The sequence below is a fragment of the Ornithorhynchus anatinus genome, chromosome 14 (genome assembly GCF_004115215.2).
Source record: "Ornithorhynchus anatinus isolate Pmale09 chromosome 14, mOrnAna1.pri.v4, whole genome shotgun sequence".
NCBI classification, from domain to species: Eukaryota; Metazoa; Chordata; class Mammalia; order Monotremata; family Ornithorhynchidae; genus Ornithorhynchus; species Ornithorhynchus anatinus.
In genome coordinates, this window is record NC_041741.1 from 40,845,086 (window position 1) to 40,872,541 (window position 27,456).

At 43.7% G+C, this 27,456-nt stretch overlaps 1 protein-coding gene and 1 non-coding gene across 3 annotated transcripts in view; one reads left to right on the forward strand and one right to left on the reverse strand.

Moving 5' to 3' along the window:
- The first annotated feature begins 3,958 nt into the window (after nt 1-3,958).
- TCP11L2 (t-complex 11 like 2) overlaps nt 3,959-27,456 on the forward strand; it is a 28,795-nt gene continuing 5,297 nt past the window's right edge. The window contains exons 1-8 of one of the 2 annotated variants that reach the window (XM_029079305.2): nt 3,959-4,051; nt 10,906-11,097; nt 14,736-14,871; nt 16,597-16,717; nt 17,270-17,490; nt 18,215-18,351; nt 25,389-25,573; nt 26,354-26,535. In XM_029079305.2, coding sequence (XP_028935138.1) covers nt 10,941-11,097; nt 14,736-14,871; nt 16,597-16,717; nt 17,270-17,490; nt 18,215-18,351; nt 25,389-25,573; nt 26,354-26,535 — 1,139 coding nt within the window. In that variant the 5' untranslated portion in view covers nt 3,959-4,051; nt 10,906-10,940. Of the gene's footprint in view, nt 4,052-10,905; nt 11,098-11,580; nt 11,651-14,735; nt 14,872-16,596; nt 16,718-17,269; nt 17,491-18,214; nt 18,352-25,388; nt 25,574-26,353; nt 26,536-27,456 lie in introns of those variants that run through there. The other variant, XM_029079306.2, reaches the window with a different exon arrangement.
- LOC114816756 lies at nt 9,678-9,815 on the reverse strand. Its single transcript, XR_003764564.1, has one exon. It is a non-coding gene; the product is annotated as a small nucleolar RNA SNORA7 (small nucleolar RNA).

Here is a 27,456-nt window from a genome sequence, read left to right on the forward strand (position 1 = left end):
TGCATTACATGCCTCCCTACATAAACCAGATTTAAACCTTTTTTTTAAGAAACTGTACCCCTGTGGACTCAAGGTTTTCCAGGAAGCTTTACCTGAAGGCTCTCCTTTTCCCACAGTTAAGGGAAGAGTCCAGAAAGCAATAAAGACCTAAATCGGGAAAGAACTGAGAATCATTTCTGGGAAATGCTGCTCTTCCCTTCGCCTTGGAATCCAGGACCCAGGGAAAGGCCAGGAATTAGTAACTAACAACTCTAAATGGAGATCCAGGGTATGAGTGCCAGATTGCTGGTGTACATATCTAAATATTATATATTATAAATTTTTTATACTAACATCTGTCTCCCCTTCTAGACTGTAAGCTCACTGTGGGCAGGGAATGTGTCTGCCAACTCTATTGTACTCTTCCCAAACACTTAGTACAGTGCTCTGCACATAGTGTTCAATAAATGCCACTGATGATGATGATGAAGGTGATGTTGGTGCTCATCAGGATCTAACACATGGAATCCAGGACCTTCTGCACATAATAAAAGACTCAGGGTGCAGGGGTCCAGGATACCGGGCGTGACAAAGGGGAAACTGGGTATAAATATAGATGTGAATGTGTGTTTGTGTGTGTGTTTGTGTGTGCGCACGCGCACGCGTGAGAAGGAGGAAAAGCGAAGTGATTGTTGGCCAGCATTTGAGAACTTAATTTTGGGGGGCTCATGGGTCTGTGCGGGTGGCAAGCGAGTCTTTTTGAGCACCATTCATTTCCTGTACAATTAGAATGTTCAGAATCCCACTAGTTACTTCCTCTACACTCCCTTCTCCCTCCTACCTTACACCCCTAGAGAAACACTAGAAATGGAGCTGAAGTAGTGGACCTGCTTCCACCAGAGCTGGTGAGAAGGAAAATTGTGCCTTAGGTGTCCACAAGTGCTGGCTCCAGAGAGTTTGTGCTTTCCGATCTGTGGGGCTGTTTAATGCTGTGCTCTTAGCAGAAGGCATAAATTGGTGGTTAGCAGCAATGGGAGTGGTTTCTTCTCTTACCTGCAGCTCAGTGTTGCTGTCCATTTTTCTTCAAAAACGTTCAGCCTATGTTTCCCCATTCCTCAAGAAACTCCAGTGCTTGCCCAACCACTGCCGCAGCAAACAAAAACTCACGATTGGCTTTAAAGCACTCCATCACCTTGTCCTTTTCTACCTCAGCTCGCTTCTCTCCTACTACAACCCAGGCCACACAGTTCCTCTAATGCTAATCTTCTCACTGCACCTCGACCTGGTCTATCTCGCCACCAACTCTGGCCCACATCCTACCTCTGGCCTGGAACCTCCCCTCCACCCCATATCAGACAAATTATTGTTCTGCCCCATTTCAAAGCCTTATTGAAGTCACATCTCCTCCAAGAAGCCATCCCTGGCTAAGACCTTCTCTCCTCCCACTCCCTTCTGTGTCACCCTGGCTTGCTCCTTTCATGCATTCTCCCTCCTATCCCCAAAGCACATATGTATATGACTGTAATTTATTTATTTATGTATATTAATGTCTGTCTCCCACTGTAAACAATGAACTCATTGTGGGCAAGGAATGTGACTGTTTGTTGTTGTATTGTACTCTCCCAAGCGCTTAGTAAAGTGCTCTGCACACATTAAGTGCTCAATAAATACAATGGAATGAATGAATGGATGGGTGTTGCTGCTCCTGTTGGCTTCTTGGAGATTTCTCTTCAGCAGGGAGCCCAGCAAGAGGCAGCTCAGCAGGAGCATGAACCCAAGCCTGCAGCCCTCTAATACTTTGAAATCTTCCAGGGAACTGTATCTCTTGTTGCAAACCTCTGCCTAGGGCCTTAATCTTCTAGTTTGAAGTCTTGGCGGAATGTAACATATAATGTACATTGTTTGGGACTCTGGTTTTTTGCTTTTGCTTTCAAAAAAGTCAGTTTTTTATCCTCCAAAAATATGATCAAGAGGGTCAAGGTTATAATCACTGTCTTGTATTTATATCAAAGTATAGATTGACACATAACTGTACATGGTAGCAACAGAGACTTGCACAAAAACCATATAACCAATTCTCACGTTTATAAGAGGTAGCCCAAAGTCATATCAGTTTACAATGGGGTTGAAGAAACAGCTAGCCACACGATGGAGGGGTGGGAGGGACTGAAAGTAGGGGAAGGAAACAACTCTTTCTCAAAGCTAAACCCACACGATAGACGCGCTGAATGAGTGTTTCAAACTTGCCGTTGAAACCACTGGAGAGTTTGGTTCAGTAGTTGCGGATTTGTCGTCTCCAAAATAAATTGGAGGTTCTTCCGTTGCTAGCTAAAAAGTTTGTGTCCATTTTTAACATGTGAATGTAATGCGTGGGCATATCTAAAAGGATTCACTTTAATGTTTCTTTAATGTTTCCCCTCGCCTGTGAACTCCCTGTGGGCCGGGGACATCTACCAACTCTGTTGTGTTGTGCGCTCCCAAGCGACTGATACAATGATAATGATAACAACAGTATTTATTAAGGGCTTACTGCGTGCCAGCCATTGTTCTAAGCGCTGGGAGGCTCTGGGCCTCAGTTACCTCATCTGTAAAATGAGGATTAGGACTCTAGGACAACCTGATCTCCTTGTATCGCCCCCAGCACCTAGAACAGTGCTTGGCAACTATTCATTCGATCGTATTTATTGAGCGCTTGCTGTGTACAGAGCACTGTACTGAAGTAAGCGCTTAAGAAATACCATCGTAGTTATTATATTACCGTACTAAGCGCTGGAGGGCACCGAGTAGTTTTCATTTATTTATTCCTTCATTCATTCAATCGAATTTATTGAGCGCTCCCGGTGTGCACAGCACTGTACTAAGCGCTTGGAAAGTACAATACGGCAACAGATAGAGACAATCCCTGCCCAACAACGGGCTCACAGTCTAAAAGCAGCTTGGCGTAGTGGCAAGGGCCCCGGCTTGGGAGTCAGAGGTCGTGGGTTCCAATCCCGACTCTGCCACTTGTCTGCTGTGCGACCTTGGACAAGTCACTTAACTTCTCTGTGCCTCACCTATCTTCTCTAGAAAATGGGGATGAGGACTGTGAGCCCCCCGTGGGACAACCTGATGACCCTTTATCTCCCCCAGCGCTTAGAACGGTGTTCGGCTTGCCCAGAGTCACCCAGCTGACAAGTGGCAGAGCCGGGATTCGAATCCACGACCCCTGACTCCCAAGCCGGGCCTCTTGCCACTGAGGGTGGCTTTGCTGTCTGTCCCCCCCACCCTCGTTTAGACGGGGAGCTCGTCGTCGAGCGGGGGTTGTCTCTGTTGCCCAATTGTCCGTGCCAAGCGCTTAGTCCAGTGCTCTGCACAGAGTGAGCGCTCAGTAGAGAAGCAGCGTGGCTCAGTGGAAAGAGCCTGGGCTTTGGAGTCAGAGCTCATGAGTTCGAATCCCAGCTCTGCCACCTGTCAGCTGGGTGACTGTGGGCAAGTCACTTCACTTCTCTGGGCCTCAGTTACCTCATCTGTAAAATGAGGATGAAGACTGTGAGCCCCACGTGGGACAACCCGATTCCCCTGTGTCTACCCCAGCGCTTAGAACAGTGCTCTGCACATAGTAAGCGCTTAACAAATACCAACATTATTGTAATTATTATTATTAAATACGATTGTGAGCGGCCCGGGCCTCGCTCCGCTGGGCCGGCCGAGTTCCGTCAACAAAACTCGCCGTCCCTCCTCCTCGGACTATACCACCTTCGCCCGAGAGGGGGGACGGCTCCCCACAGCCGGTCCCCTCCCCCGCCGAACAAGTCTCCCCGCCACTGAGAGTTAGAATCGGGAGTTGTTTTAGGACTAGAAGATGGACTAACCTTCGAGGTCTTAGTCGGGGGTCCCTAGGGCCGCCCCCCGGGGAGCCCCTCCAACCGTCCCCCCCCCCGCCAAGGCGAGCTGGGCGGTTCCGGGACCGGCTGCGAGGAGCCGGCTCGGCGGAGCCCTTTAAAGCCGGCGCGGGGGCAACGGGGCGGCCGCACTGGGCCCGCCGCTCCGCCTCCCTTCGTCTCTTCTACCTACCTCTTCTACCCTCCACTCGGTGGGTATCCGGGGGTGGCGACGGGGCAAAGGGTTAAAGGCGGGGGGAGGGGCACGAGAACCTCCTGGCCCTGGCTTCCCCCTGCCCCGCTGAGGTCCCGGAGCGGGGCGGCCCAGGGAGGGAGGGAGGAAGGACTGGCCGGGCCGGGCCGGGCAGGGCAGGGCAGGGCAGCGCAACGCAACGCAACCCCCGACTAGGATTTGAGGATCCGTTGGCCTTTCCATGGTGCTGGACCGGTGCCAGCCTTGGAGCTACCGGCTGCTTCCCCAAATAAACAGCGGGAGGGGGAGGAGCCAGCGCCGGGCTCTGCACCCCTCCCCTTTCTCTCCTCTCCAGCCCTCCCCTCTCTTCCTCTGCCCTCCCCTCCTCTCTCCAGCCCTCCCCTCCCCAACCCTCCCCTCCTTTCCTCCCAACCCCCCTCCTCCCTTCCCCATCTCTCCCCTCCTCCCCCTCCATCTCTCTCCTCCTCCCCTCCATAATGTTGGTATTTGTTAAGCGCTTACTATGTGCAGAGCACTGTTCTAAGCGCTGGAGTAGATACAGGGTGATCAGATTGTCCCAAGTGGGGGCTCACAGTTTTAATCCCCATTTTACAGATGAGGGAATTGAGGCTCAGAGAAGTTAAGTGACTTGCCCACAGTCACGCAGTTGACAAGTGACAGAGCCGGAATTCGAACCCCTGACCTCTGACTTCCAAGCCCGGGCTCTTTCCACTGAGCCACTCTGTTTCTCCATCTCTCCCTTCCTCCCCTCCATCTCACCCGTCCTCCCCTTCATCTCACCCGTCCTCCCCTTCCATTTCTCCCCTCCTCCCCTCTCTATCCCTCCCTTCCCCTCTCCATCCCTCCCCTCCCCATCCTTCCCCCTCCATCCCTCTCCAGCCCTTCCCTCTCCAGCCCTCCCCTCTCCAGCCCTCCCCTCCTTCCTCTCCATCTCTCCCCTCCTCCCCTCTCCATCCCTCTCCATCCTTCCCCCTCCTCCCCTCTCCATCCTTTCCTTCCCCCTCCATCCCCCTCCTCCCCTCTCCATCCCTCCCCTCTCCATCCCTCCCCTCTCCATCCCTCTCCATCCCTCTCCATCCCTCCCCTCTCCATCCCTCCCCTCCCCAACCTTCCCCTTCCATCCCTCTCCATCCCTCCCCTCTCCATCCCTCCCCAACCCTCCCCTCTCCATCCCTCCCCTCCCCAACCTTCCCCTTCCATCCCTCTGCAGCCCTCCCGTCCGGTCCGGTCCCCGCATCCCTACGGTTTGTTTTGCTAGGAAACGCGCTGGCGGCGGGTGCGTTGCGGGTCGCGGGAGATTTTTTTTTTTTTGGTGGGGTCCGTCCCGCAGTCGCTCCCGCGGCCTGGCTTAGTGGCAAGAGCCTTGGCTTTGGAGTCAGAGGATGTGGGCTCTAATCCTGGCTCTGCCACTTAGTAATAATAATGGTATTTGTTAAGCACTTACAATGTGCCCAGCGCTGCTCCTAAGCACTGGGGTGGATACAGGATAATCAAGTTGCCGCACATGGCGCTCACAGTCTTCATCGTCATTTTACAGATAACTGAGGCACAGAGAAGTGAACTGGCTTTTCCAAGGTCACACAGCAGACAAGTGGCGGAGCCTCCTCTGACTCCCAAGCTTGTGCTCTTGCCACTAAGCCACGCTGCATCACTGTGTGACCTTGGGCAAGCCACTCCACTGGGCCTCAGTGACCTCATCAGTAAAATGGGGATGAATAATAATAGTGATTATGGTATTGGTTAAGCGCTTACTATGTGCCAGGCACTATAGTAAGCACTGGAGTGGATGCAGGCAAATTGAGTCGGACACAGTCCCTGTCCCATGTGGGGCTCACAGTCTCAATCCTCATTTTACAGATGAGGTAAGTGTGAGGCACATAGAATTGAAGTGACTTGCCCAAGGTTACACATCAGACAAGTGCTGGGATTAGAACCCAGACCTTCTGACTCCCAGTCCCATGCTTTGTCCACTCTGCCATGAAGACTGTGAGCTCCATGTGAGACAACCTGATCACCTTGTATCTACCCCAGTGCTTGGTACAGTGCTTGGCACGAAGCAGCAAGCTTAGTAGAAAGAGCCTCGGGCTTGGGAGTCAGAGGTCGTGAGTTCTAATCCCAACTCTGCCACTTGTCAGCTGTGTGGCTTTGGGCAAGCCATTTCACTTCTCTGTGCCTCAGTTACCTCATCTGTAAAATGGGGATGAAGACTGTGAGCCCCATGTGGGACAAACTGATTACCTTGTATCTACCCCAGTGCTTAGAATAGTGTTTGGCACATAGTAAGCGCTGAACAAATGCAATTAATATTATTATTATTATTGGTTTTATTATTATTATTATTCAGTATCCTTGAACTCATTATCAGACTGGCAGGGCAAGGAGCCTGGCTGGAGCCACTGGCTCTCTATGCCTCCTGCTCCTGACACCCGGAAACTTGGAAGAAGGCACCAGAGATGGTTTGCCCAATATTTCTGCCCTGGCTGTTTGAATAATTCCATTTAGCCTCCTCTCCCTTTTCTCTCTCTCTTTTCAACTCTTTTCTTTTGCCTCTCCCCCCTTTCTCCGCCCCCCCTTCCCCCACTGCTCTCTCCTCTCTCTTTTTTTCCTCTTTCTCTCATTTTTTAATGGCCTTTGGTAGTAATAATAATAATAATAATTGTGGTGTTTGGTAAGTGGTCACTGGGCCAAGCACTGTTCTAAGTGTCAGGAAAGATCCAAAATAATCAGGTCAGATGTAGTCTCTGTCCCACAGTGGGCTCACAGTCCAAGTAGGAGATGGAACAGGTATTGAATTACCATTTCACACTGAGGCACAGAGCAGTTGAGTGTCTTGCCCATGGTCACACAGCAAAATGGCAGAGCAGAATTAAAACACAGATCCTCTGAGTCCCAGGCCCATGCTCTTTCCACTAGGCCATGTTGCTCCTCTGAAGCACTTATGTAGCTTAAGTGGTCGTTAAGGGCTTACGATGTGCCAGACACTGTAAACGCTGTAGAAACAAGATAATCGGATGGGACACAGTACCGTTCCACATGGAGCTCACAATCTTAATCCCCATTTTACAGATGAGGTAACTGAGACACAGAGAAGTGAAGTGACTTGTCTAAGGTCACACAGCAGAAAAGTGGTGAAGTGGAGATTAGAACTCAGGTCTATCTTCCAGGCACATGTTCTATCCACCAGCCCACACTACTTCTCATTTTAACCACCTCCCCCCGTCACCTCCTCTCCTTAATTTAGGTCCTAAGTTTTCCAGTTGCCCTTGAGAGGGGAAAAAAGTCCTTTTCCACATAAATGAACATATTTCCTTTTCTTCCCAGCACAACTTGAAATCCTATCTACGACTTCATCCTTGAGGAATTTAATAAATTCCTCCAGCTGCTTGTCAAGTCTGCCTTACTTAATGTCTAGAGTCTCTTGTGAGAGTAAACAGCCCTAACTATATGAACAATCAGGAAAAAAAAAATCCCTAGAAATTCTGTGGCTGTTGGAGTGGAAACAGTCCTTGCCTGAAAGTGCTGAACTGACATCTGAGGAAGTGGGGAATCATTAGGGTTGGGAAGAGATGTTTCTCAAAAATATGTGAAGTGACTAGAAACTGTCGTGAGTCTTTATTTGTTCTAATTTTTTTTTAATGCCAGATTCTCAAGCTGAACTGTGCAGCTGAGGATTAATGTAGCATCATTAAGTCCCATAATTAATACACTCCCCTGCAGGGCTACCCAAAATGAAAGTGTTCAAAAATTGTCTAGCCAAGAAGAGTTCAAGTGATGGTGATTGAGAAGGACTGTTACCCTTTTTTTTTAACCAACCACTAGTGTTATACCACATTTCATATGATGGTAATAAGCATTAATAACCTAGAGTATAGTTCCAGAGCTAGGGCTTGAATCTTTCATTTTTATTAAAAATCTGACTTGCTTCCAGCTTGATTTCTTCCAGGCCATAGGCCTCTGTTTACCCGCATGCCTGATTAACTAGTGGTATTTACTAAGCACTTAACTGTGGGCAGAGCACTGTACTAAGCAGTTGGGAGAGTACAATAATAGAGTAGGTTGACACGATCCCTGCCCTCAAGAAGCTTCATGCATCATATGTCCACACAGAAACCTAATCGACAGTAACGTTAGTGTGTAAAAGGACCCGGAAATGTGACATTGATGATTGTCAAGGGAATTTTTTTTCCAAGACAGTTTAAAAAAATGATTATAGTGCAGTTGGGTGTTTGTCTCAGAGGGGTTGAAGTGAAGTGTTCGACTCCGTAACTGCTTCCCCGGGGAGCGGGTAGTTGAGGCCCAGTGGAAAATTAAGGAAATGGTTCGGACTGCTTTCATTCTCTGAGCTCTCCCTGGAGGCTGAGCCTCTGAATGTTAGGAATGGACACCCTCATTTTGTATATGGGGAGTAAATCTAGCACCGGTTTTTGGCATTGTGAATTTATTTTTAAAATCTTACATGTTCAGTTTTCAAGATGAATTGGACTTCTAAATCCCACCACAGGAAACCGCCATTCAGGTTTGCTGTAGAAAGAAAACCAGGGATTGTGGCCCAGTGGGGTATTGTGCTTAGGTGGAAAGTCAGTGCCCTGCCACCCATTTGGGTATACCCTTGGAAAAGTCTCAAATTTCATAATCAATTCCTTCTTCTCCAAAATGGCAAAGACTATATTCTTGCTACCCGGCAGCATTGAAAAGTGAATACGGTAATCTGTGATCAGAGAGCACAAGGGAAGGTGGAGAGGCTCAATGTAAAATGTGACTTGGAACACTGTTCCCTTTTCTTTGAACCAGTGCGCCAGTGAGAAAGAATAACAGCCTCCTTCTCTCCTCTGCCCCGCAAAAACCATTCGTGGCACCCTGAAGTCAACTGTCCAATAATAATAAACCTGTCTGGTAGCCAAGGTTCATTCAGAGCTGTAGAAATTCCAGGGTTCATTCAGAACTGTAGCAGTTTGGGGTGATTTTCTGGTTGCTTCCATGATGGATGACGGTCAATTTAAAGATGTCTAGAATATTTACATCTAGACAAACTTTTCTCCTTGTAATTCAGTACTGACCAAGCTTCCACTCAGACTTGCTGCTATCTGAGTCCTATCTGAGCGGTCCTAAAAGGGCATTTCTCTGGGATAAAATAAAATATAGGAGTCCTAGAACTCATTTCTAAAACTGAGCAAACCTCCTGCTAATGGGTGGGAATTAGAGTGAGTGTGAGAACCAGCATGGCCTAGTGGCAAGAGCTTGGGAGTCAGAGGTCGTGGGTTCTGATCCCGATTCCACCACTTGTCTGCTGTGTGACCTCTGTAAAATGGGGATTGAGAGTGTGAGGCCCAGGTGGGCCAGGGACTGTGTCCAACCTGATTAGCTTGTATCTACCCCACCGTTTAGTACACTGCTTAATGCATTTGTCTTATGCCGTCGAGTCGTTTCTGACCCATGGTGACAGCAGGGACGCATCTCTCCCAGAACACCCAGCTCTCCATCTGCAATCGCTCTGGTAGTGTATCCATAGAGTTTTCTTGATAAAAGTATGGAAGTGGTTTCTAATTGCCACCTTTCGCGGAGTAAACTTGTCTCCGCCCTCGACTCTCTCCCGTGCCGCTACTGCCCAGCATGGGTGAATTTTGATTTGTAGCAGATTGCCTTCCACTCGCTAGCCACTGGCCAAGCTAGGAACGGAATGGGTAGGCCTCTGCTTGACTGTCCTTCCCTTAGCTGAGACTGCTAGAGTACTGGAAACTCTCCAGGTACGACCCTGAGAGGGGAGCTTGATACAGAGTGAGCGCTTAACAAATACAATAATAGTAATGGGCTGGGCTCATTCATTAGAAAACCTGGATAGTGTCGATTTCTTCTCTTGGCCTCCCTGTCTCCTCTCTGCCTCAGGAGCCCAATTTGGCAAGTCTTTTCCCTGACAGTGCAGCTCACCAGTAGCCTGTTGGCAAGTCTGCTTACCTGACTGGCCCTGTTGGAGTGAGCCTATGCAACCAGTGGGGTTGGATCAAGGTGGCAGATGACTCGAGTTGGGTTCATGCTCCTTTTGACCTCTGGGTTAGGACTGAGGACAGACCTCTGTTACTGATTTGTACATTCCAAGTGCTTAGTACAGTGCTCTGCACATAGTAAGCGCTCAATAAATAGTGTTGAATGAATGAATGCACTATCCAGGGGAGAGTAACCACAGGGTACATCCAACCCGTTGTTCACTCCAACATCCACAACCTGGGATGTGCCCAAATCCTGTTAGCACATAATTTATCCATCTGCCAACCTGTTTAATCAAGCCTTTTTTTTTTTTGGAGTATTTTTTAAGCTCTTACCATGTGCCCCACCCTGTACTAAGTGCTGGGGTAGGTACAAGTTTATCAGGTTGGACGCAGCCCCTGTCCCACATAGGACTCACAGTCTTAACCACTCTCCCCATCCCTGGAGGCATAGAGAAGTGAAGTGACCTGTCCAAGGCCACAAAGCAGACCTTTCCTCTCGCTGTAGTAAAAACTGCTGATCTCACTGATTTTATAATGTACTCATCGTATATTGTCATTCTCCCTGGACAAGTGATCAGTTTGCAAGGCTGGGTTCTCCTATGGAGAACAACTGATGCCTATTCTTTACATTACTGTTTCCTAGAGTAAATTAATGCCTGATATGTCATCCATGTGGGGCATTAATAATGACAGAAACCCATTCAGGCCATCTAAGATATGGCCCTTCCTAGATGCAGAGAAATATTCTCCTGAGGTTCCCAACTATAAGATGTCATCAGCACCTGAAGACTTTCTTGAAAATTAATTGAAAATAAGTTTGCCAAGCTCAGAAGTACCAGGAGATGCAAATCTGTCGTTTCTCAAACAGGGTCCTTCTACTGAGCCAAAGCCAAGTGAGAAACCATGCCCTTCAATGACGAAAAGCATTCAATAAATGAGGACCAGACGAGTGATTCGGACTCGTCTCGTCTCTCTGAGAGCACCGCTTCATTCAGTGACTATGAATGCTCCCGGCAGAGTTTCACAAGCGATTCTTCAAGCAAATCCAGCTCTCCAGCCTGTAAGTTGGCAGTAAAAACGTTTTTGTAAAACTTCAGAATTGAGAATGGGAAATGAGCTAACCAAACTTACAGATTTGTTTTTTCCATAAGACCTGCCAAAATGGCTGTGCACACACAGGATGGAAGCCAGCTATTTTAAATAACTCCCACAGGAACAAATCATTGTGAATCTTAATTTAAAAATCTTCCAAGTTTTATTCTGGCCTGGCTGCTTAAACACCCCTTCCATTCCTTCTCCCCACAGAAACACCCCTAGTATCTATCTCCTCCTGCTACTTCTATTAGAGGGTCCGGCTAGAGAAAAGTATGTAGTAAGTGAGATACTTCCCCAGTGAAAGGATTGGGAGGTCTCTCTGCATTCCTACCAAATGTATTCCCTACCTTTCACTTTTCCCTAACACCAAAGTAGAAAGAAAATTTCCCCTTTGAAATCCATTTCTTGACCTTATCCTGGAGATAAGTTATTGTCTTCTACCCTGTAGATTACATTGGATTAAATTTGCCTAAAGCAACATTCTGTACACGAGATGAAGTCACCAAGAAGACTTTGACGTAAGCAGGGAAGTGTTTTGCAGATCCCTGAAAGACACATCCTGATTCAAATGGTTTTGAATTGTTTAGTTTAATAATTGTGGTATTTGTTAATAGCTTACTATATGCCAAGCACTAAACACTAGAGTGATAGAAGATAAACAGGTTGGACACAGTCCCTGTCTCACAGGTGGCTTCCAGTTCTAGTAGGAGAGAGAATATGTATCTCAGCCCCATTTTTCAGATGGGGATACTGAGATACAGAGATGTTAAGTGTCTTGCCCAAGGTTATGCAGTAGGGTAGTGGCAGAACCTGGAGTAGAACCCAGATACCCTGATTCCCAGGCCTGTACTCTTTCCACTAGGGCAAGGTGCATATCCTACACCATGCTGGATGCAAAAAATCCAGAACCTGGCTTGAAACACACCACCACTTCTTTATAAACGTTCACAGAGTCTGTGAGAGTTAAGAATTTTTGCATCTTTAATTATCCTCTTTGGTGGCACTCATTTAGCCCAAACTAAGTGATAATATAGAGCACTGTATAGGTGCTTATAAAAACTAATTTCTAACTTGAAGGACAGTGAGGGCAAAAGTCAGGCCTCTGGAATTTTGTGACCATTGTGTGGCTCTGATTCTGTGTCTTTTCTTCTTCCTCCCTTCCCTTGCCTAACATTCTCTCTTCCCTTAACTCCTTCCTCCAATGTGCTCATTATTAGTAGTATTAATAGTAATCATGGTATTAAGCACTTACAGTGTGCCAAACACTGATGTAAACATTAAGGTAGAGTCAAGATAATCAGGTTGGATACATTCCCTGTCTCACAGAGAGCTCACTGATTAACTAGGAGAGAAAACAGGTATCCCCATTTTACATACGAGGAAACTGAGCCACAGAGAAATTAAGTGACTTGCCTGGGGTCACAAAGCAGGCAAGTGGCAGAGCCAGGATTAGAACTCAGGTCCTCTGACTCCCAGACCGTGGTCTTTCCACTAGACCAAGCTGCTTCTCTTAGCGATAGAATCTTGATCTCATCTATGTTACCATCGACCCCTTGACCACATTCTCCTTTTGGCTGAAACTCCCTTCCTCATCTTACATAGACCACCACTCTCCCCACCTTCAAAGCCTAATTCAAACCACATCTCCTCCAAGAAGCCTTCCCCAGTTAGGCCTTCTTTTCCCTAACTCCCTCTCTTTTCTGTCACCCCTGCATTTGGATCTGTACCCTCTAAGAACTTGATATTTACTCCACCCTCAGCCTCACAACACTTATCTACAAATCCATAATTCATTTTAAAACCAATCTGCCCTTCTAGACTGTAAGCTTCTTGTGCTCAGGGAATGTGTCTACCGACTCGGTTGTTTTGAATTCTTAGCGCTTGTACAATCAGGGTTCTGTACATAGTAAGCCCTCAAAAAATGCCATTGATTGAACTTGGCTCCATGATTTTGTCCACCTCCTCTAAAGACTGATAATTAGCAGAGCTTTTATTTATCTCTCATCAGCAGAAGGGTCTCATTTCATTTGCTTTGAATATACTGCCTTTGAGCTTCAGTGAGAACTCTCCAATTCTGGTACTGTGGGATTTGGTGAACAAAAGTTCTGGTCTCTCCCTGGTCTTCCCCTTTCCTAACCATAAGCTTCAGTCATGCCCCCTGTCAGCCTTTGACTAACTCTTTCAACTGTCGTCATATGAAAGCCTCTCCATTTCTCTCAACAGAATCATTGCTATACATATGGCAGCCTTTTAATTTTTTTAAAGGCCTTTTACTTTTTAAATTTTTTTATATTTGTTAAGTGCTTTCTAGGTAACAGGCTCTATACTAAGCGTTGAGATAGATACAAGCTAACCAGGTTGAACACAGTCCATGTCCCACATGAGGCTCATGGTTTTAATCCCCATTTCACAGATGGTCACTGAGGCCCAGATAAATGAAGTGACTCGTCCAAGGTCACACAGCAAACAAATGGAGGAGCTGGGATAAGAACCCAGGTCCTGCTGACCCCCAGACCGGTTCTGTGCTCTATCCACAAGGCTACACTGCTTCTGGCCTTGTAACCCTCAAGGGGGGATTTTTAAATAGTGAAATTGTCTCCAGAAGGTTTTAGCAGCCTCTGGGTTTTTTATAGCCCCTTTTTATTAATATCATCCCTTTCAGTTATTTTTCTTTTTGGGGTCCACATTCTTAATTTTCTTTTTTAAAGTAAAATATCTCTGAGGGGTTTTTTTTGTATGTTTTTATTTTTGTTTATCCCTCCTTCCCTCTCCCCTTTCTCCTCTCCCCCTATCACCTGAACCTTTGAGAGCATGGTCCCCTTTCATTTCTCTGATGACTGCTGGGAGTGACAAGAATTTGTGTTCTGATGGGCAATATATCTTTCCTATATCAACCACCTTTTCTTGTCCTTCTCCCTTTCCCATCCTTTGCAGCTGGAAAAATGCATCCTTTTGCACCCCCAGTGGTTCTGCACCTTTTCTTCTCAGGTGTATTTTCCATTTTCATTTGCAGTTCATACATGGGTTTGTACTTTAGTTTTCTCATTCGTAACAAGATTTTCTTCATTATCCTACAAAACCTCTTCCTGGCCCATGAATTTCCCCAGCTCTGCCATATTTTCCAAGTGAAAAACCTTGGGATGGAGACTGTCAGCATCCTGAATAAGTACAGTAGTAACTTATGAACCTGATTGTTCACTTTTATTCAGATTATTACTTGTCCAGAACTTGCTTTCCTTCCGGATGAGTCATCAGTATATAGTTGTGGAAATTTGTATGACATTAGAACAGTTGTTTTTAGTGGACAATCCTGGAAGAGCCTCACTGTTCTTTCGGATCACGAGTAGAACCGTTTTTAATGTAGTAACTTCCTTGCTTATATCAGCCAATCAATGGTATTTATTTAGTGCTTACTGTGTGCTCTACCTAACATTTTGGAGAGTACAATACAACAGAGTTAGTAGACGTGTTCCATACCCATAAGGAGCTTACAGTCTAGAGAGGATTTAAATCAATCAAGGAAAAGAATAATCTGCATGTCTGATTTACATTCTCATTGTCAAGAGAACCTTCTTTGGTGACTGTTATTTCTCTTCATTCCAGCCACAAGTCCTCCCAAAGTTTTAACATTTGATGAAGTAATGGCGGCAGCAAGGAATTTGTCAAACATGACTTTGGCTCATGAAATTGCTGTAAATGAGAATTTTCACCTGAAACAAGGAGCCCTCCCTGAAAATAGGTAAATATGGAGCACTTGGGGGGTTTAAAAAAACGCAAGGACACTCTTAGGGGAAGAGGAGAGGGGAGAACTCAGGGAGTATTTTCTTGTTGGGTGTTTTAGCCTTTTTGTGGGCAGAACATGGGTTTTGTCTCTGTTGTATTTCCCAGGCACATAGTATATGTAGCACGTTACATTCAGCAGGCTCTCTGTAATAGCACTGCTACTTCTATTAATGTAAACCTCACGTCCTTTGATCCCACACATGCACAAAACTGCACAAACTGGGCTTTTGAGAATTATCTAGAGAAGAGCCTTGCCCCTAAATCATAAATCATTTTTTGCCATATACCATAGGAAACTGGGCTTCCGTTATGTACGGTGACTATGCTTTGATCCCAGGCAGCTAAGAAAAGATAATTTTAGAGTCCTGTTTTTCTAAGGTCTCAATTGTGGTCTGAATTTCATCAGTGCTGCGGTAGTAATGACTCAGTGGCCTAAAGTAATCTGTAATTTCTAATCTTAGATTGACCAATTCAGATGAGGAACTTCAGGCAAATAAGCAAACCTACCTCCGTTTCAGTTCCCTTATCTTTAAAATGTGGATGATTCTTCAAAGGAAATTGGGCTAAATTTGTTTTTCTAAATTACCCTAGTGGGCTTTGATTTAAATATAAATAATATTAATCTTTTGCTTCTGTAAAATAGTAATATGGAAATTGGAATTTACTATAGGGCTATCTCAGAGGATACACTGCCTAAGGAAGGTGACAGCACAACTTTGAGGTTTCTCTGTATAGCAGAGACAACTATTTGTAATGCGAGATGGACTGTTGAAATCTCTGCTGTGATGAGGACATAGCTGAGAAAACACAAAAACATAACATTAGTTTTATGTAAAAGTAAAGTAGCTTTTTGTTAGTGTAGTCATTCAGGTTGCCAAAAATAGTAGTAATGTTTTCCACTGTAGGTTTTGCTTATATATTTATGTTTCCGAACCTTGTTTAGGCACTGGCATGCTCTAGCCCACAAGTTTACAGTCTAATGTGGTAAAGAAACAAAAAATATTTACAGGTAATGAAAGCAGGAGGAAGAACACATTTAAGCAGGAAAAAATATAAACAATTAGGATGTAACAGCCAAAAAATTGTGTGTAGATAAATCTGTATATGTAAATATATCCTCACAAATGCTGAAATTATGATTAAGGGGCATAAGTGCCACTGATGTTGGTATGTAGGATGCACTGAGAGGCATTGTGGCACAATAGTTGGAGTACGGGCCTGGGTGTCAAAAAGGACCTGGGTCCTAATCCTGGCTCCGCCACTTGTCTGCTCTGTGACTTTGGACAAGTCACTTAACTTCTCTGTGCTCAGTTACCTCATCTGTAAAATAAGAATTAAGACTGTGAATCCAATCTGGGACATGGACTGTGTCCAACCTGATTACCTTCTATCTACCCCAGAACTTAGTACAGTGCCAGGCACATAGTAAGTGCTTAATGAATTCCATTAAAAGAAAATTGGGGGCAATAAGAATTAATCAGGGAGGGCTTCCTAGGTAGGTGGAATTTTAAGAGGGTTGGTTTCAAATCTCATAGTCAGCTGGTAGACAAATCAGATTCCATTAGCACCTTTCAGTCAATGGATTCTGTGAAAGTTTTTCAGGTGTCAGATTCAAGCTTTGGGTTGTAATTTTGATTGTTGATGAAGTGAAGCCCCACTAACACATCGTTTTTTTCCACAGCTTAGCAGGCCGAGTAAAAACTATTGTTCACCAGGCATTTTGGGACCATTTGGAGTCTGAACTGAATGAAGATCCTCCAGAATATGAACATGCAATCAAACTTTTTGAAGAAATCAGAGAGGCGAGTTGGTAGTTTGCCTTCTTGGGAATACAAGTTGTCTCTCAAAGCTCGAATGCTATCTCAAAGCTCTCTTTTTACTTTTCGAAACTCAGCAATGATTGGGTTTTCTTTCTGTCTTGCCTCACTGGAAAAATACACATCTGCCCTCTTTTTAGAAGAATACCTCTAGGCAAAATAAATTGGTCTTATTTTCAGTTCCCCAAAGTGCTGCTTTTGAACCTAAACCCTCCAACTTGTTTTTGAATCTCTGCAAGCTTATCTTCAAACTTTTTGAAATGTTTCCAGCAACTCTGTTCATTCTTAGTCTGCTGTTTTGCTTCTTACTGTTTCAAGCACTTATATCAGAGTGGCACTCTGGTCTAGCTGATAGAGCATTCTTTTAGGAGCCGTGCTACCTGGTCCCTGTTCTCCACTGTTACCGACTCACCTCTTCTTTCATAACCAGAGATCAAATTTGTCACCAAATAATATTGGTACAGCAGTTTGAGATTCTGAGTTAAAAACAAAAATAATGACCATTGTGCTGTTTCTCTTCTCTTCCCTCCTCTCCAGATTCTCCTCTCATTTCTGACTCCTGGTGGAAACCGGCTTCGAAACCAGATCTGTGAAGTTTTGGATTCCGACCTTATCAGGCAGCAGGCTGAGCACAATGCCGTTGATATTCACGGTCTCGCCAATTATGTCATCAGTACAATGGGAAAACTTTGTGCTCCTGTACGGGACAATGATATCAAAGAGTTGAAGGCAACTAGCAACGTTGTGGAGTTGTTGAGGTATTTCTTTTTGAATGCCCTTTGGGCTTAATAGTGAAAGTTTCTGTATCCACCTGCCTGGAAAACTCAATTTTACGTAGAGTATTTATTGCTCTACCTTAATCTCCAGGGTACTGGGGTTTAATATTGAATCTTTATACATCAGGCCCTTTGGTGTCTCTTCAAGAGTTGAATCTCTGATTCACAACATTCTATGCCTCCATTCAGCCCCGATATCAGAGAAGTAGCTAGGTAAATCTAGACTGAGCCTTCAGTCCTGGGGTCACTGGAAGATCAGTGTCCTGTCCTTTCTATCCTGATCTGTCCTTGAGATGGATTTCTGTCCTTGAATGACCTCCCCCCTGCCCTGCCCCGCACAGGTTGGAATACAGAAGTTGGACTCAATTTGCCTGACTGTATGAACTAGCATTGATAATAAATATTTCAAATAATTGAAGTTGTTTTTTTAAGACCCTGGAGGGTTGGGATCATCTTGAGTTGTATCTTTTTAAAAGGTTTTCTTTATGCCTGAACTTTTAATGTGCAATACAGATGTGTTAAAATTGTATTTAAAAAACCCATTTATTCTAAAGAAACCTGGATGTGACACTATCAAAAGTTGTGGTGTGAAAAGTATTTAGAATTCCCAAAAATGTCTTTAAGCATTTTACTTTTTCCAGTTTGTGTGATTAATATGAAAAAGCAACAAAGTTTTAAAATTGTAATCCCTAGTTCTTTCTTTCAGACAAATATTTCATGTTTTAGACCTCATGAAAATTGACATGGTCAATTTTACAATCAAGAGTCTTCGACCACACCTTCAGCGCCAGTTGGTTGATTACGAAAGAACAAAATTCCAGGAAATTTTAGAAGAAACACCAAGTAGGTTCAATAATGCATACATTAATTTTGGAGGTCTAACAGTTCAATAAGACCACAGCCTTTTAATGTCTCAAAAGTGATGTCCAATGTTTAGGAATATTTCCACTGGTTGCAGGATCAATTTTGTTATAGAGCTTGGTCTCTCTTTTCCAGAATTAGTCCTTCATACTTGACCAGCAGAATTTAACTACAGTTTGCCCTTGAAGGGTCCTACGTGGAAACTCAATCGTTTTCTAAAACTCTTTACTTTGCACTGGTGCTGGAAACTTCCTCACTAAGTTTTGGGCCTTTTTCTCTCTCACCTTAAATTTTGAGACCAGGGATCATGACTCTTCACTGTACGATAGTCTCCTAAACACCTGTTACAGTGCTCTGCTCATAGTAGGTCCTCATTAAATACGTTAGTTTTGGTGAAAATAAAATTAAAGTTTGAGTTTGTAGACCTGAGTCATTTTTAAAAGCAAAAGGTTAGTCAGCTGTACCCTTTGGAGTCTTTTTTTTTCCTTTTCAGTTTAAAAACATTCTAGCAAAATTAGATGCCTTTTCACATCAATCTAGACTGTAAGCTTGTTTTGGGAAGGGATGACATCTGGCAACTCAATTATATTGTTCTCTCCCAAATGTTTAGTACAATGCTCGGAACACAATAATCGCTCAGCAAATATGATTGATCAATTAGTAGTATTTGTTGAGCATTTATTCTGTGAAGAGCACTGTACAAAGCACTTGGGAGAGTTCAACAGTATTAGTAGATATGATCCCTGCCCTCAAGGAGTTTGCAGTCTAACAGGGGAGATAGACACTAAAATAAGCTACAGGTTGGTGAAGCGGAGGATATAAAGATTTGTATGTAAGTGCAAGGGAGGGTGAGTGTGGGTACCCAAATACTTAAGTGATGCTTAAGTCAATACATTAATGGTATTTGGTGAGTGCTTACTCTAAGCAGAGGCCTGTATTAAGAGCTTGGGAGACTATAATGTAACAAGAGTTGGTAGGCATGTTCCCTGCCCTCAAAGAGTTTACAGTCTAGAGGGAGAGACAGACATTAAAATCAATTATGGATATGCACACGAGTGCTGTGGGCCTGAAGATGGGGTGAATACCAAATGTTTAAAGGGTGTTAATCTAAGTGTATAGGCAATTCAGAAGAGAGGGGGAGAAGGGGAAATGAGGCCTTAGGGAAGGCCTTTTGGAGGAGATGTGATTTTATTAAAGCTTTGAAGGTGGGAAGAGTGGAGGTCTGTCATAATGAAGGGGAAGGAGGTTCCAGGACAGAGAGAGATTGTGGTCAAGGGGTTGGAAGTGAAATAGATGAGATTGAGGTTCAGTGAGTAGGCTGGCCTTAGAGAAATGAAGGGTATTCTCTGGGTTGTAGTAGGAAATCAGTGAAGTAATTTAGGAAGGGGCAAGCTGTTTGAGTGCCTTAAAGCCAATGGTAAGGTGTTTCTGTTTGATGTTGAGGTGGATAGGTGACCACTGGAAGTTCCTAAGGAGTGGGAATAACCTAAATTAACCTCAATTTCTAAAAGAAAGTCTCTGAAAAGACCAATTCCCAAACTATTTACACTATTGTTGGGTTTTTTGTTTATTTTAGATCACCTATATTAGGTTTGCCCTCCAAAGTGCTCAGGATATACAAAACCCTCTAAACAATAAACTGTTAAAAGAATTAAAAGAGTAAGGCTAGAGAGGGAAGAGTATGCTTTATTTTTCCTTTGTTACTTTCCATCTGTAACAGTAGCACACTAGATACTTTCTTCATTTGCCATTATGCAAAACAGTTTGCTTTGTGGTTTGCATTCGCTTATTATTTAATTATGTCTATTGTTTGCACAGTTGTCTATACCTATATATCCTTTTATGTTTGTTTTCAGCCCTGTTGCCCATATTAGATAATAAAGAGAGTGTTGGGGCCAGTGATGGTGAATGATTTTGCTGATGTCAGGACTCCTAAGCAGAAAGGAAAAGGGACAAGTAGTTTAGAATTTAGACATCTGCAGTGAGAGATCCAGTGCTTCCAATGGGGACTCTCCAAGCACTGAACCCAGGAGTCTGGGTGTCCTTTGGGAGTGCTGTGTGTCCAAAATGGCTTTGCAAGGGTTTGAGCTTCCAGATTTATTATTAATAATAATAATAATTATAAGAAGAAGAATTGTGGTATTTGTTAAGCACTTCTGTGTGCCAGGCACCCTATTGAGCTCTGGGGTGGATACAAGCAAATTAGGTTGGACTCCTGTCCAATGTGGGGCACACAGTCTCAACCCCCATTTGACATATGGGTAACTGAGGTACCGAGAAGTGAAGTGACTTGCCCAGGTCACACAGTAGACAAGTGGTGGAGCTGGGATTAGAGCCCATGACCTTTTGACTCCCAGGCCCGGGCTCTATCCAGTACTTATTAAATGCTACACAGGTGTGAATTAGACACAGTCTCTGTTCTTGGGGGGCTCCCCGTGTTCCCTAAACTCCGTGGCAGCTGGCCCATTTGCTTCCGTGAGATTTCCGCCCCTGCACTAACCCTACGTCAGCTTGAAACTGCCCCAGTGGTCATCCTGTGGTGGGCCTGGGTGATCAACTGCCATCCATGACCATCTTGGAGAGGTCCATTTGGAGCTAAGTGACTTCCACCCTACTTTGGGACAAGGAATGTGTTTGTTATAGTGTTTTACTGTACTCTCCCAAGCACTTAATACTGTACTCTGCACACAGTAAGCACTCAATAAATACAATTGACTGACTAGAATGTTAGGTCGGGTTCTCACGGGCTCAGGGAAGAGGTGTGAGAACCTCCACAGATTTCTGGGGACTTTTCTTTTGTTTTTTGTACTCATGAATGCGTCTTTCCATCATATCTGAGTGACAAGTCAGAATCATATTTCTGCAGTTTTAAAAACTGGAACTCAGAAGTTAATGAGTACACGAGGAATTCTTTTAGCTCTTAACAGCTGCAGAATGTTTTTTCTTTTTTCTGTAGAATAATGAAGCTTGTTTACATATTGGTATCATTGTTTAGACTTAAATTTCAAAGCCAAGTTAGTTATCTATCAATTATGGTAATGAGCATTTGCATTCTGTTATACACTACTGTGTAATTAAATCCAAGATAATCTCTACTAGATAATACTACTGGGTGACCTTATTTAGTGGCTATGGATATTATTATTATTTAGTTAGAAAACAGTTAAAAGAACCCATTTGGGTGGTGATAGAGGTAAGGACGATTTTTGAGAAAAAACGTTACTTAAGATGAAATTCTAAGTTAGAGATGGTTTTCCAGGTCAAAGTTAGGCAAACTTTTTTTTTAGAGTGGAACAACAGCTGATACCATTTGTCTATACTCATACTGAAAGAAATTTGATATTGTTCATATTTTAAGACTGTATTATCTGGTGAACCCTTTAAAATTTAATGCTACTTTAAAAATGTTCCCATCTTCCTTTCACATCCCCCAGAATTTTATTCAGGAAAGGGCAAGTGGAACTTTTCAGAATGAAAACTTTTTTTGAACCATTATATACTTTTAGAAACCAATCTACCTGAAAATAGATCGGTTTGATTTTGCTGTTGCTTTGCTTTACCTTTATTACATTTTTTCCTGAACATAATAAACTAAACTCTGCAGCAATACAGTTCATCACTGAACATACTTCAGGCCTCATTACATGAGCTGCTCTGCCTAATCTGTTACACCTAGTGGGTAAAATGTCTCTGTTTTAAAGCTAGCTAGATTAGGAAAATACTTATCTTAGAAATGTGACATTGCCCCTATGTTATGTGACCTTGAAATGGAGTATTTTACCACCATCCTTTCCACTGGCTGACCTGTCCTGTGGAAAGATCGGCCTTTGTAGAACTGGCAATTTTTGTGTCGATTTGTGGAGATGGAAAGGGATTGGGGAGGGTTGCAGTGAAGCTGCTTTCTTTCTGGTATAACGGCTACTATTTTGTCCCAGCTATAAAATGCTGGTCATAAATCTGGGAGAAATACTAAAATGTAGGTTTACAATTGCCTTCTGGTCAGGGCAAACTGTTATGGAAATATGATGGAAAGAACTGTGGCTCAGAATTTATGAAAATATCTGGAGGGTAGGTTGTGAATTTATACCCCATTAAACTCATGCTTTGTATTTTAGATAAAATAATGGGAAAAGGAAAACTTGTGGGATAAAAACTCGTGTGTAGCTTTGTTTTCAAAGTGTTTGTTATTTCACATGGTTTTCAGAATTTTATACTCAACTAGCAATCAACTTGGCTGTGTGTAACTGATTAGAATAAAGGATAAGGAGCCAGGAATTTTCTTTGTGTATACTGTTCAGAAAAATGAAAGGGAGAGGAAAGGTTCAGAGTGCGTGATTCACCCTAATTTTTTCCCTTCCATACTTATAGTAGGAATTCTCCAGCCCAATTCTCTGCTTTCCTGGCCTCCCTTTTTTTCTTTAAAAATCTAAAGTGTTATCTTTTGTTAGCTATCCATTTCACTTTTTGATAATAGTGGTGGTAATTGTTAAGCACTTGATGTGTGCCAAGCACTGTGCTAAGAGCTAGGATACCTATAAGAAAATTGAAGTGGACAACTGTCCCAGCCCCATGGGGCTTAAAGAATATGGGAGAAGGTGAAGAAGTATTTAATCCCTTTTTTTTTTTAAGATGGCGAAACAGAGGCACAGTGAAGTTAAATGACTTGGCCAAGGACAAACAGAAGGCAAGTGGTAGAGCCAGCATTAGAACCCAGGTCTCCTGACTTTCAGTCCTCTGCCCTTTAGGCCACGCTGCTTCTCACTGTTTCAAAATGTCAAATATATTTTCAACTCTCCAATTAGCTAAGACCCTATAATGAGTCAGTAAATGAATTATTATTTGTGAGTGAAATAGCAGCATTGCGACTGGAGTATGAAGTCACACAGTTCACACTGTAATCATGGAATGGGGAACTTCCCGACTTAAATGTTAGGCCTTTTGTCTCAGCTAGACATGTACCAGATATTTTAATGAAAATATATTCTGGTCAGAACATTAAGAAGCTAAACTCTCCCTGTGCTTATTCAGTATATTCAGAACTCTACTGGTTCTTAGGGTGAAAACCACAGTAGAGGAAGCTCCCTGAGATGGCTTGGGATTAATCTCTTAGAAGTGGACACTCTTTCCTGACATCGTGGCTCTGTGATGTAACGTGCATAACTGCAAAGCCTGCCCTAGGTGGAGTTGTCCAAATTTTCATTTTGAATGCTGGGGCGAACTTGGAAGAGGACTTCTGTGGGAGGATAGAAGAGAGGCAGACAGATACATTCATTCAGTCGTATTTATTGAACACTTACTGTGTGCAAAGCACTGTAGTAAGTGCTTGGGAGAGTACAATATAATAATAATAATAATAATAATAATAATGTTGGTATTTGTTAAGTGCTTACTATGTGCAGAGCACTGTTCTAAGCGCTGGGGTAGATACAAGGTAATCAGGTTGTCCCACGTGAGGCTCACAGTCTTAATCCTCATTTTACAGATGAGGTCACTGAGGCCCAGAGAAGCTAAGTGACTTGCCCACGGTCACACAGCTGACAAGTGGCTGAGCCGGAATTCGAACCCATGAACTCTGACTCCCAAGCCCGAGCTCTTTCCACTGAGCCATGCTGCTTCTCTATAACAATATAACAATAAATAGACAAATCCCCTGCCCACACAAGCTTGCAGTCCAAAAGGGGAGGTAGAATTCTGGATCTGCCACTTGTCAGCTGTGTGATTGTGGGCAAGTCACTTAACTTCTCTGTACTTCAGTTCCCTCCTCTGTAAAATGGGGATTAAGACTGTGAGCCTCACATGGGACAACCTGATTACCCTGTATCTACCCCAGCACTTAGAACAGTGCTGTGCACATAGTAAGCGCTTAATAAATGCCAACATTTAAAAAAAAATTATAGATAAATTACAAATATGTAGATAAGTGCTGTGGGATTGGGAGGGAGGATAAATAAAGGGAGCAAGTCAGGGCGATGCCTGAGGAAGTGAGAGAAGAGGAAAGGGGGGCTTAGTGAAGGACCCTTGAAGGAGATGACAGATGTAAGAAGTTGGATCAGACGTCTGTACTCTTTTGGGCTGGGGCCCAAGAAGAGCCTCCTTTCCCCTGTGAGAAGCAAAGCAAGGAGTTTGGCTTTGCCATGGAATCAGGGAGGCTCCTCACCCGGCTCTGGGGCTTTGGAAAGCCCAGGTTACCTCTCTGCCACTTCTGTAGGCCAAACCCCAAGAAGGCCATCGTCTACCATGAGTCACTATCTTAGCAGTGTTGACTTCCCAAAGTGGAGAGCTAACCACAGCTACCTACCCTGCCCAGTAAGCTGGGTAAGAATAAAGCTACCATAACTGTGGAGGCAAAGGGGGAAAGAGTGGGCAATTTCTCCCGTTGGTGATGATGATGATGATGGTATTTCTTAAGCAGTTACTTTATGTCAAGCACCGTTCTAAGCACTGGGGTAGATACAAGGTAATCAGATTGGACATGGTCCCCGTCCCGCGTGGGGCTCATAGTCTTAATCCCCATTTTACAGATGAGGGAACTGAGGCACAGAGAAGTTAAGTGACTTGCCCAAGGTCACACAGCAGACACATGGTGCAGCCGGGATTAGAACCCAAGTCCTTCTGATTCCCAGGCCTATGCTCTATCCACTAGATCATGCTGCTTCTCCTTTGGTCATTCAAAGAGCAGTGATTGTCTCTATCTGTTACCGATTTGTACTTTCCAAGCGCTTAGTACAGTGCTCTGCACATAGTAAGCGCTCAATAAATGCTATTGAATGAATCTAGAGATGGTGCCTAAATCTCTTCTTTTTATTAATGTTTGTAAAGCCTACCACTTGTCTATTTTTTTATCCCCTTTTTTTTTCCCAATCTCTGCATTGAAATTTACCTAAGAGGAAAGGGTTTTTTTTTGTTGGTCTTTTTAGTGATACTAAGCGCTGGGGCAGATACAAGGTAATCACATTGGGTACAATTTAAAATAATTCTCACTGATCTGCATTAGAAATATGCTGACTTTCATTATTTAGATGCCCTCGATCAAACAACTGAATGGATAAAGGAATCTGTAAATGAGTTATTGTCCATTTCTCAAACGGCTTCATCTCCTGGGGCTGAATGCAGCTCTAAATCAACCCTGAGCCCGACACTGGTGCTAAATAATAGTTATTTAAAACTCCTTCAGTGGGATTACCGAAAAAAAGAATTACCAGAGGTAAGTAACTTTCAATTTCTACATTTTTCTTACATGCTAACGTATCCCTCTGTACAGGGTATGTCATTGGAAGTCTGTCTCTCTCAGGCAGTGGTTACCCTTTTGTTCCCCTTGGACACTGATTCTCAATCAGTGACTGCCATCCACAGAAATCAGTTCCCTCAGTTGATTTCCCTGCCCTTCCTTCCCCCCATCCCTTCACTCCCCCACTTTCTCTCTCTTTTTTTCTTTGTCTCTTTTTTTTCCTCTTTCTTTCTCTCTTTCTCAGAGACAGAGTTCAAGACAATACCCTCACCTCATTCTCTGGTAGAGAAAAAAATCAAAGCAAATGAGAAAAAACAAACCTCTGTCACTCAGTGGACCTGTTAACCTTCAGCTGCCCTGTGGAGAAGAGAATTTAAATGAAAGGGGATAGGGAGGAAGTACCATGAACATGAGCTGGTTTCAACAGTCTGTTCCATGAGCCTCTAAACTGAAATGTGGCTGTTTGACAGTGGATAGGGTTAGGTTTGATGATCAACAAGCAGCCAAAGGTTATTAGTTGTAATTTTAACTTTAAAAAAAATGGTGCTCGTTTAAGCTGTTATTATGGGTCAAGCACTGTTCCAAGTACTGTGTTAGATACAAGTTTATAGTAGTAGTAAATCTATTTTTTTTGTTGACAATACTATGTTTCAATAATTTACTGAAAATAGACATTAGAGAACTTAACATGATGATTATTTGTAAATTTCAATTGTTAAAAGAAACACGGAGTAAGTGGCCTTTATTCCTTACCAGACACTAATGACAGATGGAACCCGTCTTCAGGAACTGACAGAAAAGTTGAATCAGTTGAAGATTATAGCCTGCCTCTCACTAGTAATCAACAACATGGTGGGTGCAGTTACAGCCGGTTTACCAGAGCTAACCGAGAGACTGAAAAGGATTTCAGCTGTACTACTTGAAGGAATGAACAAAGAGTAAGTTCAAGAAGTTTATATTATTCATTTTCCTTCACTGTGATCATTTTTACATTTTAGAACAAGAATGGCCTTGGAAGCTAAGATAGAGCATTTTGGACAGTGTCCTAGGGGTTGTTACCTTAGTCTTGTAGAGCATCTCTTAATCTCTAAAAGCCTTAGATATTCTTGTACCGGGCAGGGAGAAGTCTTTTTTTCCATGGTGTCAGGTGGGTGTTTCCAGTAAGAATCAGGTTGAGTTTGAACATGTCTTGGACTATTCGGTTGAAGAGCACAAAGCTTTGCTAGCTCAGATACCACTGAAGTTTATGTTCATCTTAATTTGTTTTATTTTACCATTATTCAAAAATGCTATTTTCAAGGAATTTGCATTTCGGTAGCTACACCACCTTAGAGTAATGGTAATTAGTTCTGCAGCAGCACGTACTCTGTGGTTAAGGGGTTTGTACACTTTGTTCCGCAGAGTAGTCAGAGCTGGTGCAGATTGTCCTGTCAGATCCTCTGTTTTGGAACCCTCTGTATTCAATTCCTGACTTGATGCCCAGGAGTTATTTTAAGTCCATCTATTTTGTGTGATCCCGTTATCTGCTGGCATCCATTCCCCGCTCTTCCTTCCAAAGTGGTTTCTCCAGCGTTCCGTGCCAGCCACAGTCATGTCCTGAAACCAGAGCACAAACATGAGCGGACGAGAAGAATCTTAGGGCAGCAAAAGGACTTTTGGAGGGAGCAGCACAGATTGTGTTCTGACCATACTACATCCCAAAGGCAGGAAGAAGTGGTGGCTGCCGTTATTTGGCAATGTAGAATGACTTGATGGGCCACTCTCCGGAATATATACTTGGGAGTTGCCGATGCTGGTAACTGGTCTTCTCAGTAATTATGACTGTATAACGAATGAAAATGCAATCAAGATGAAAACCC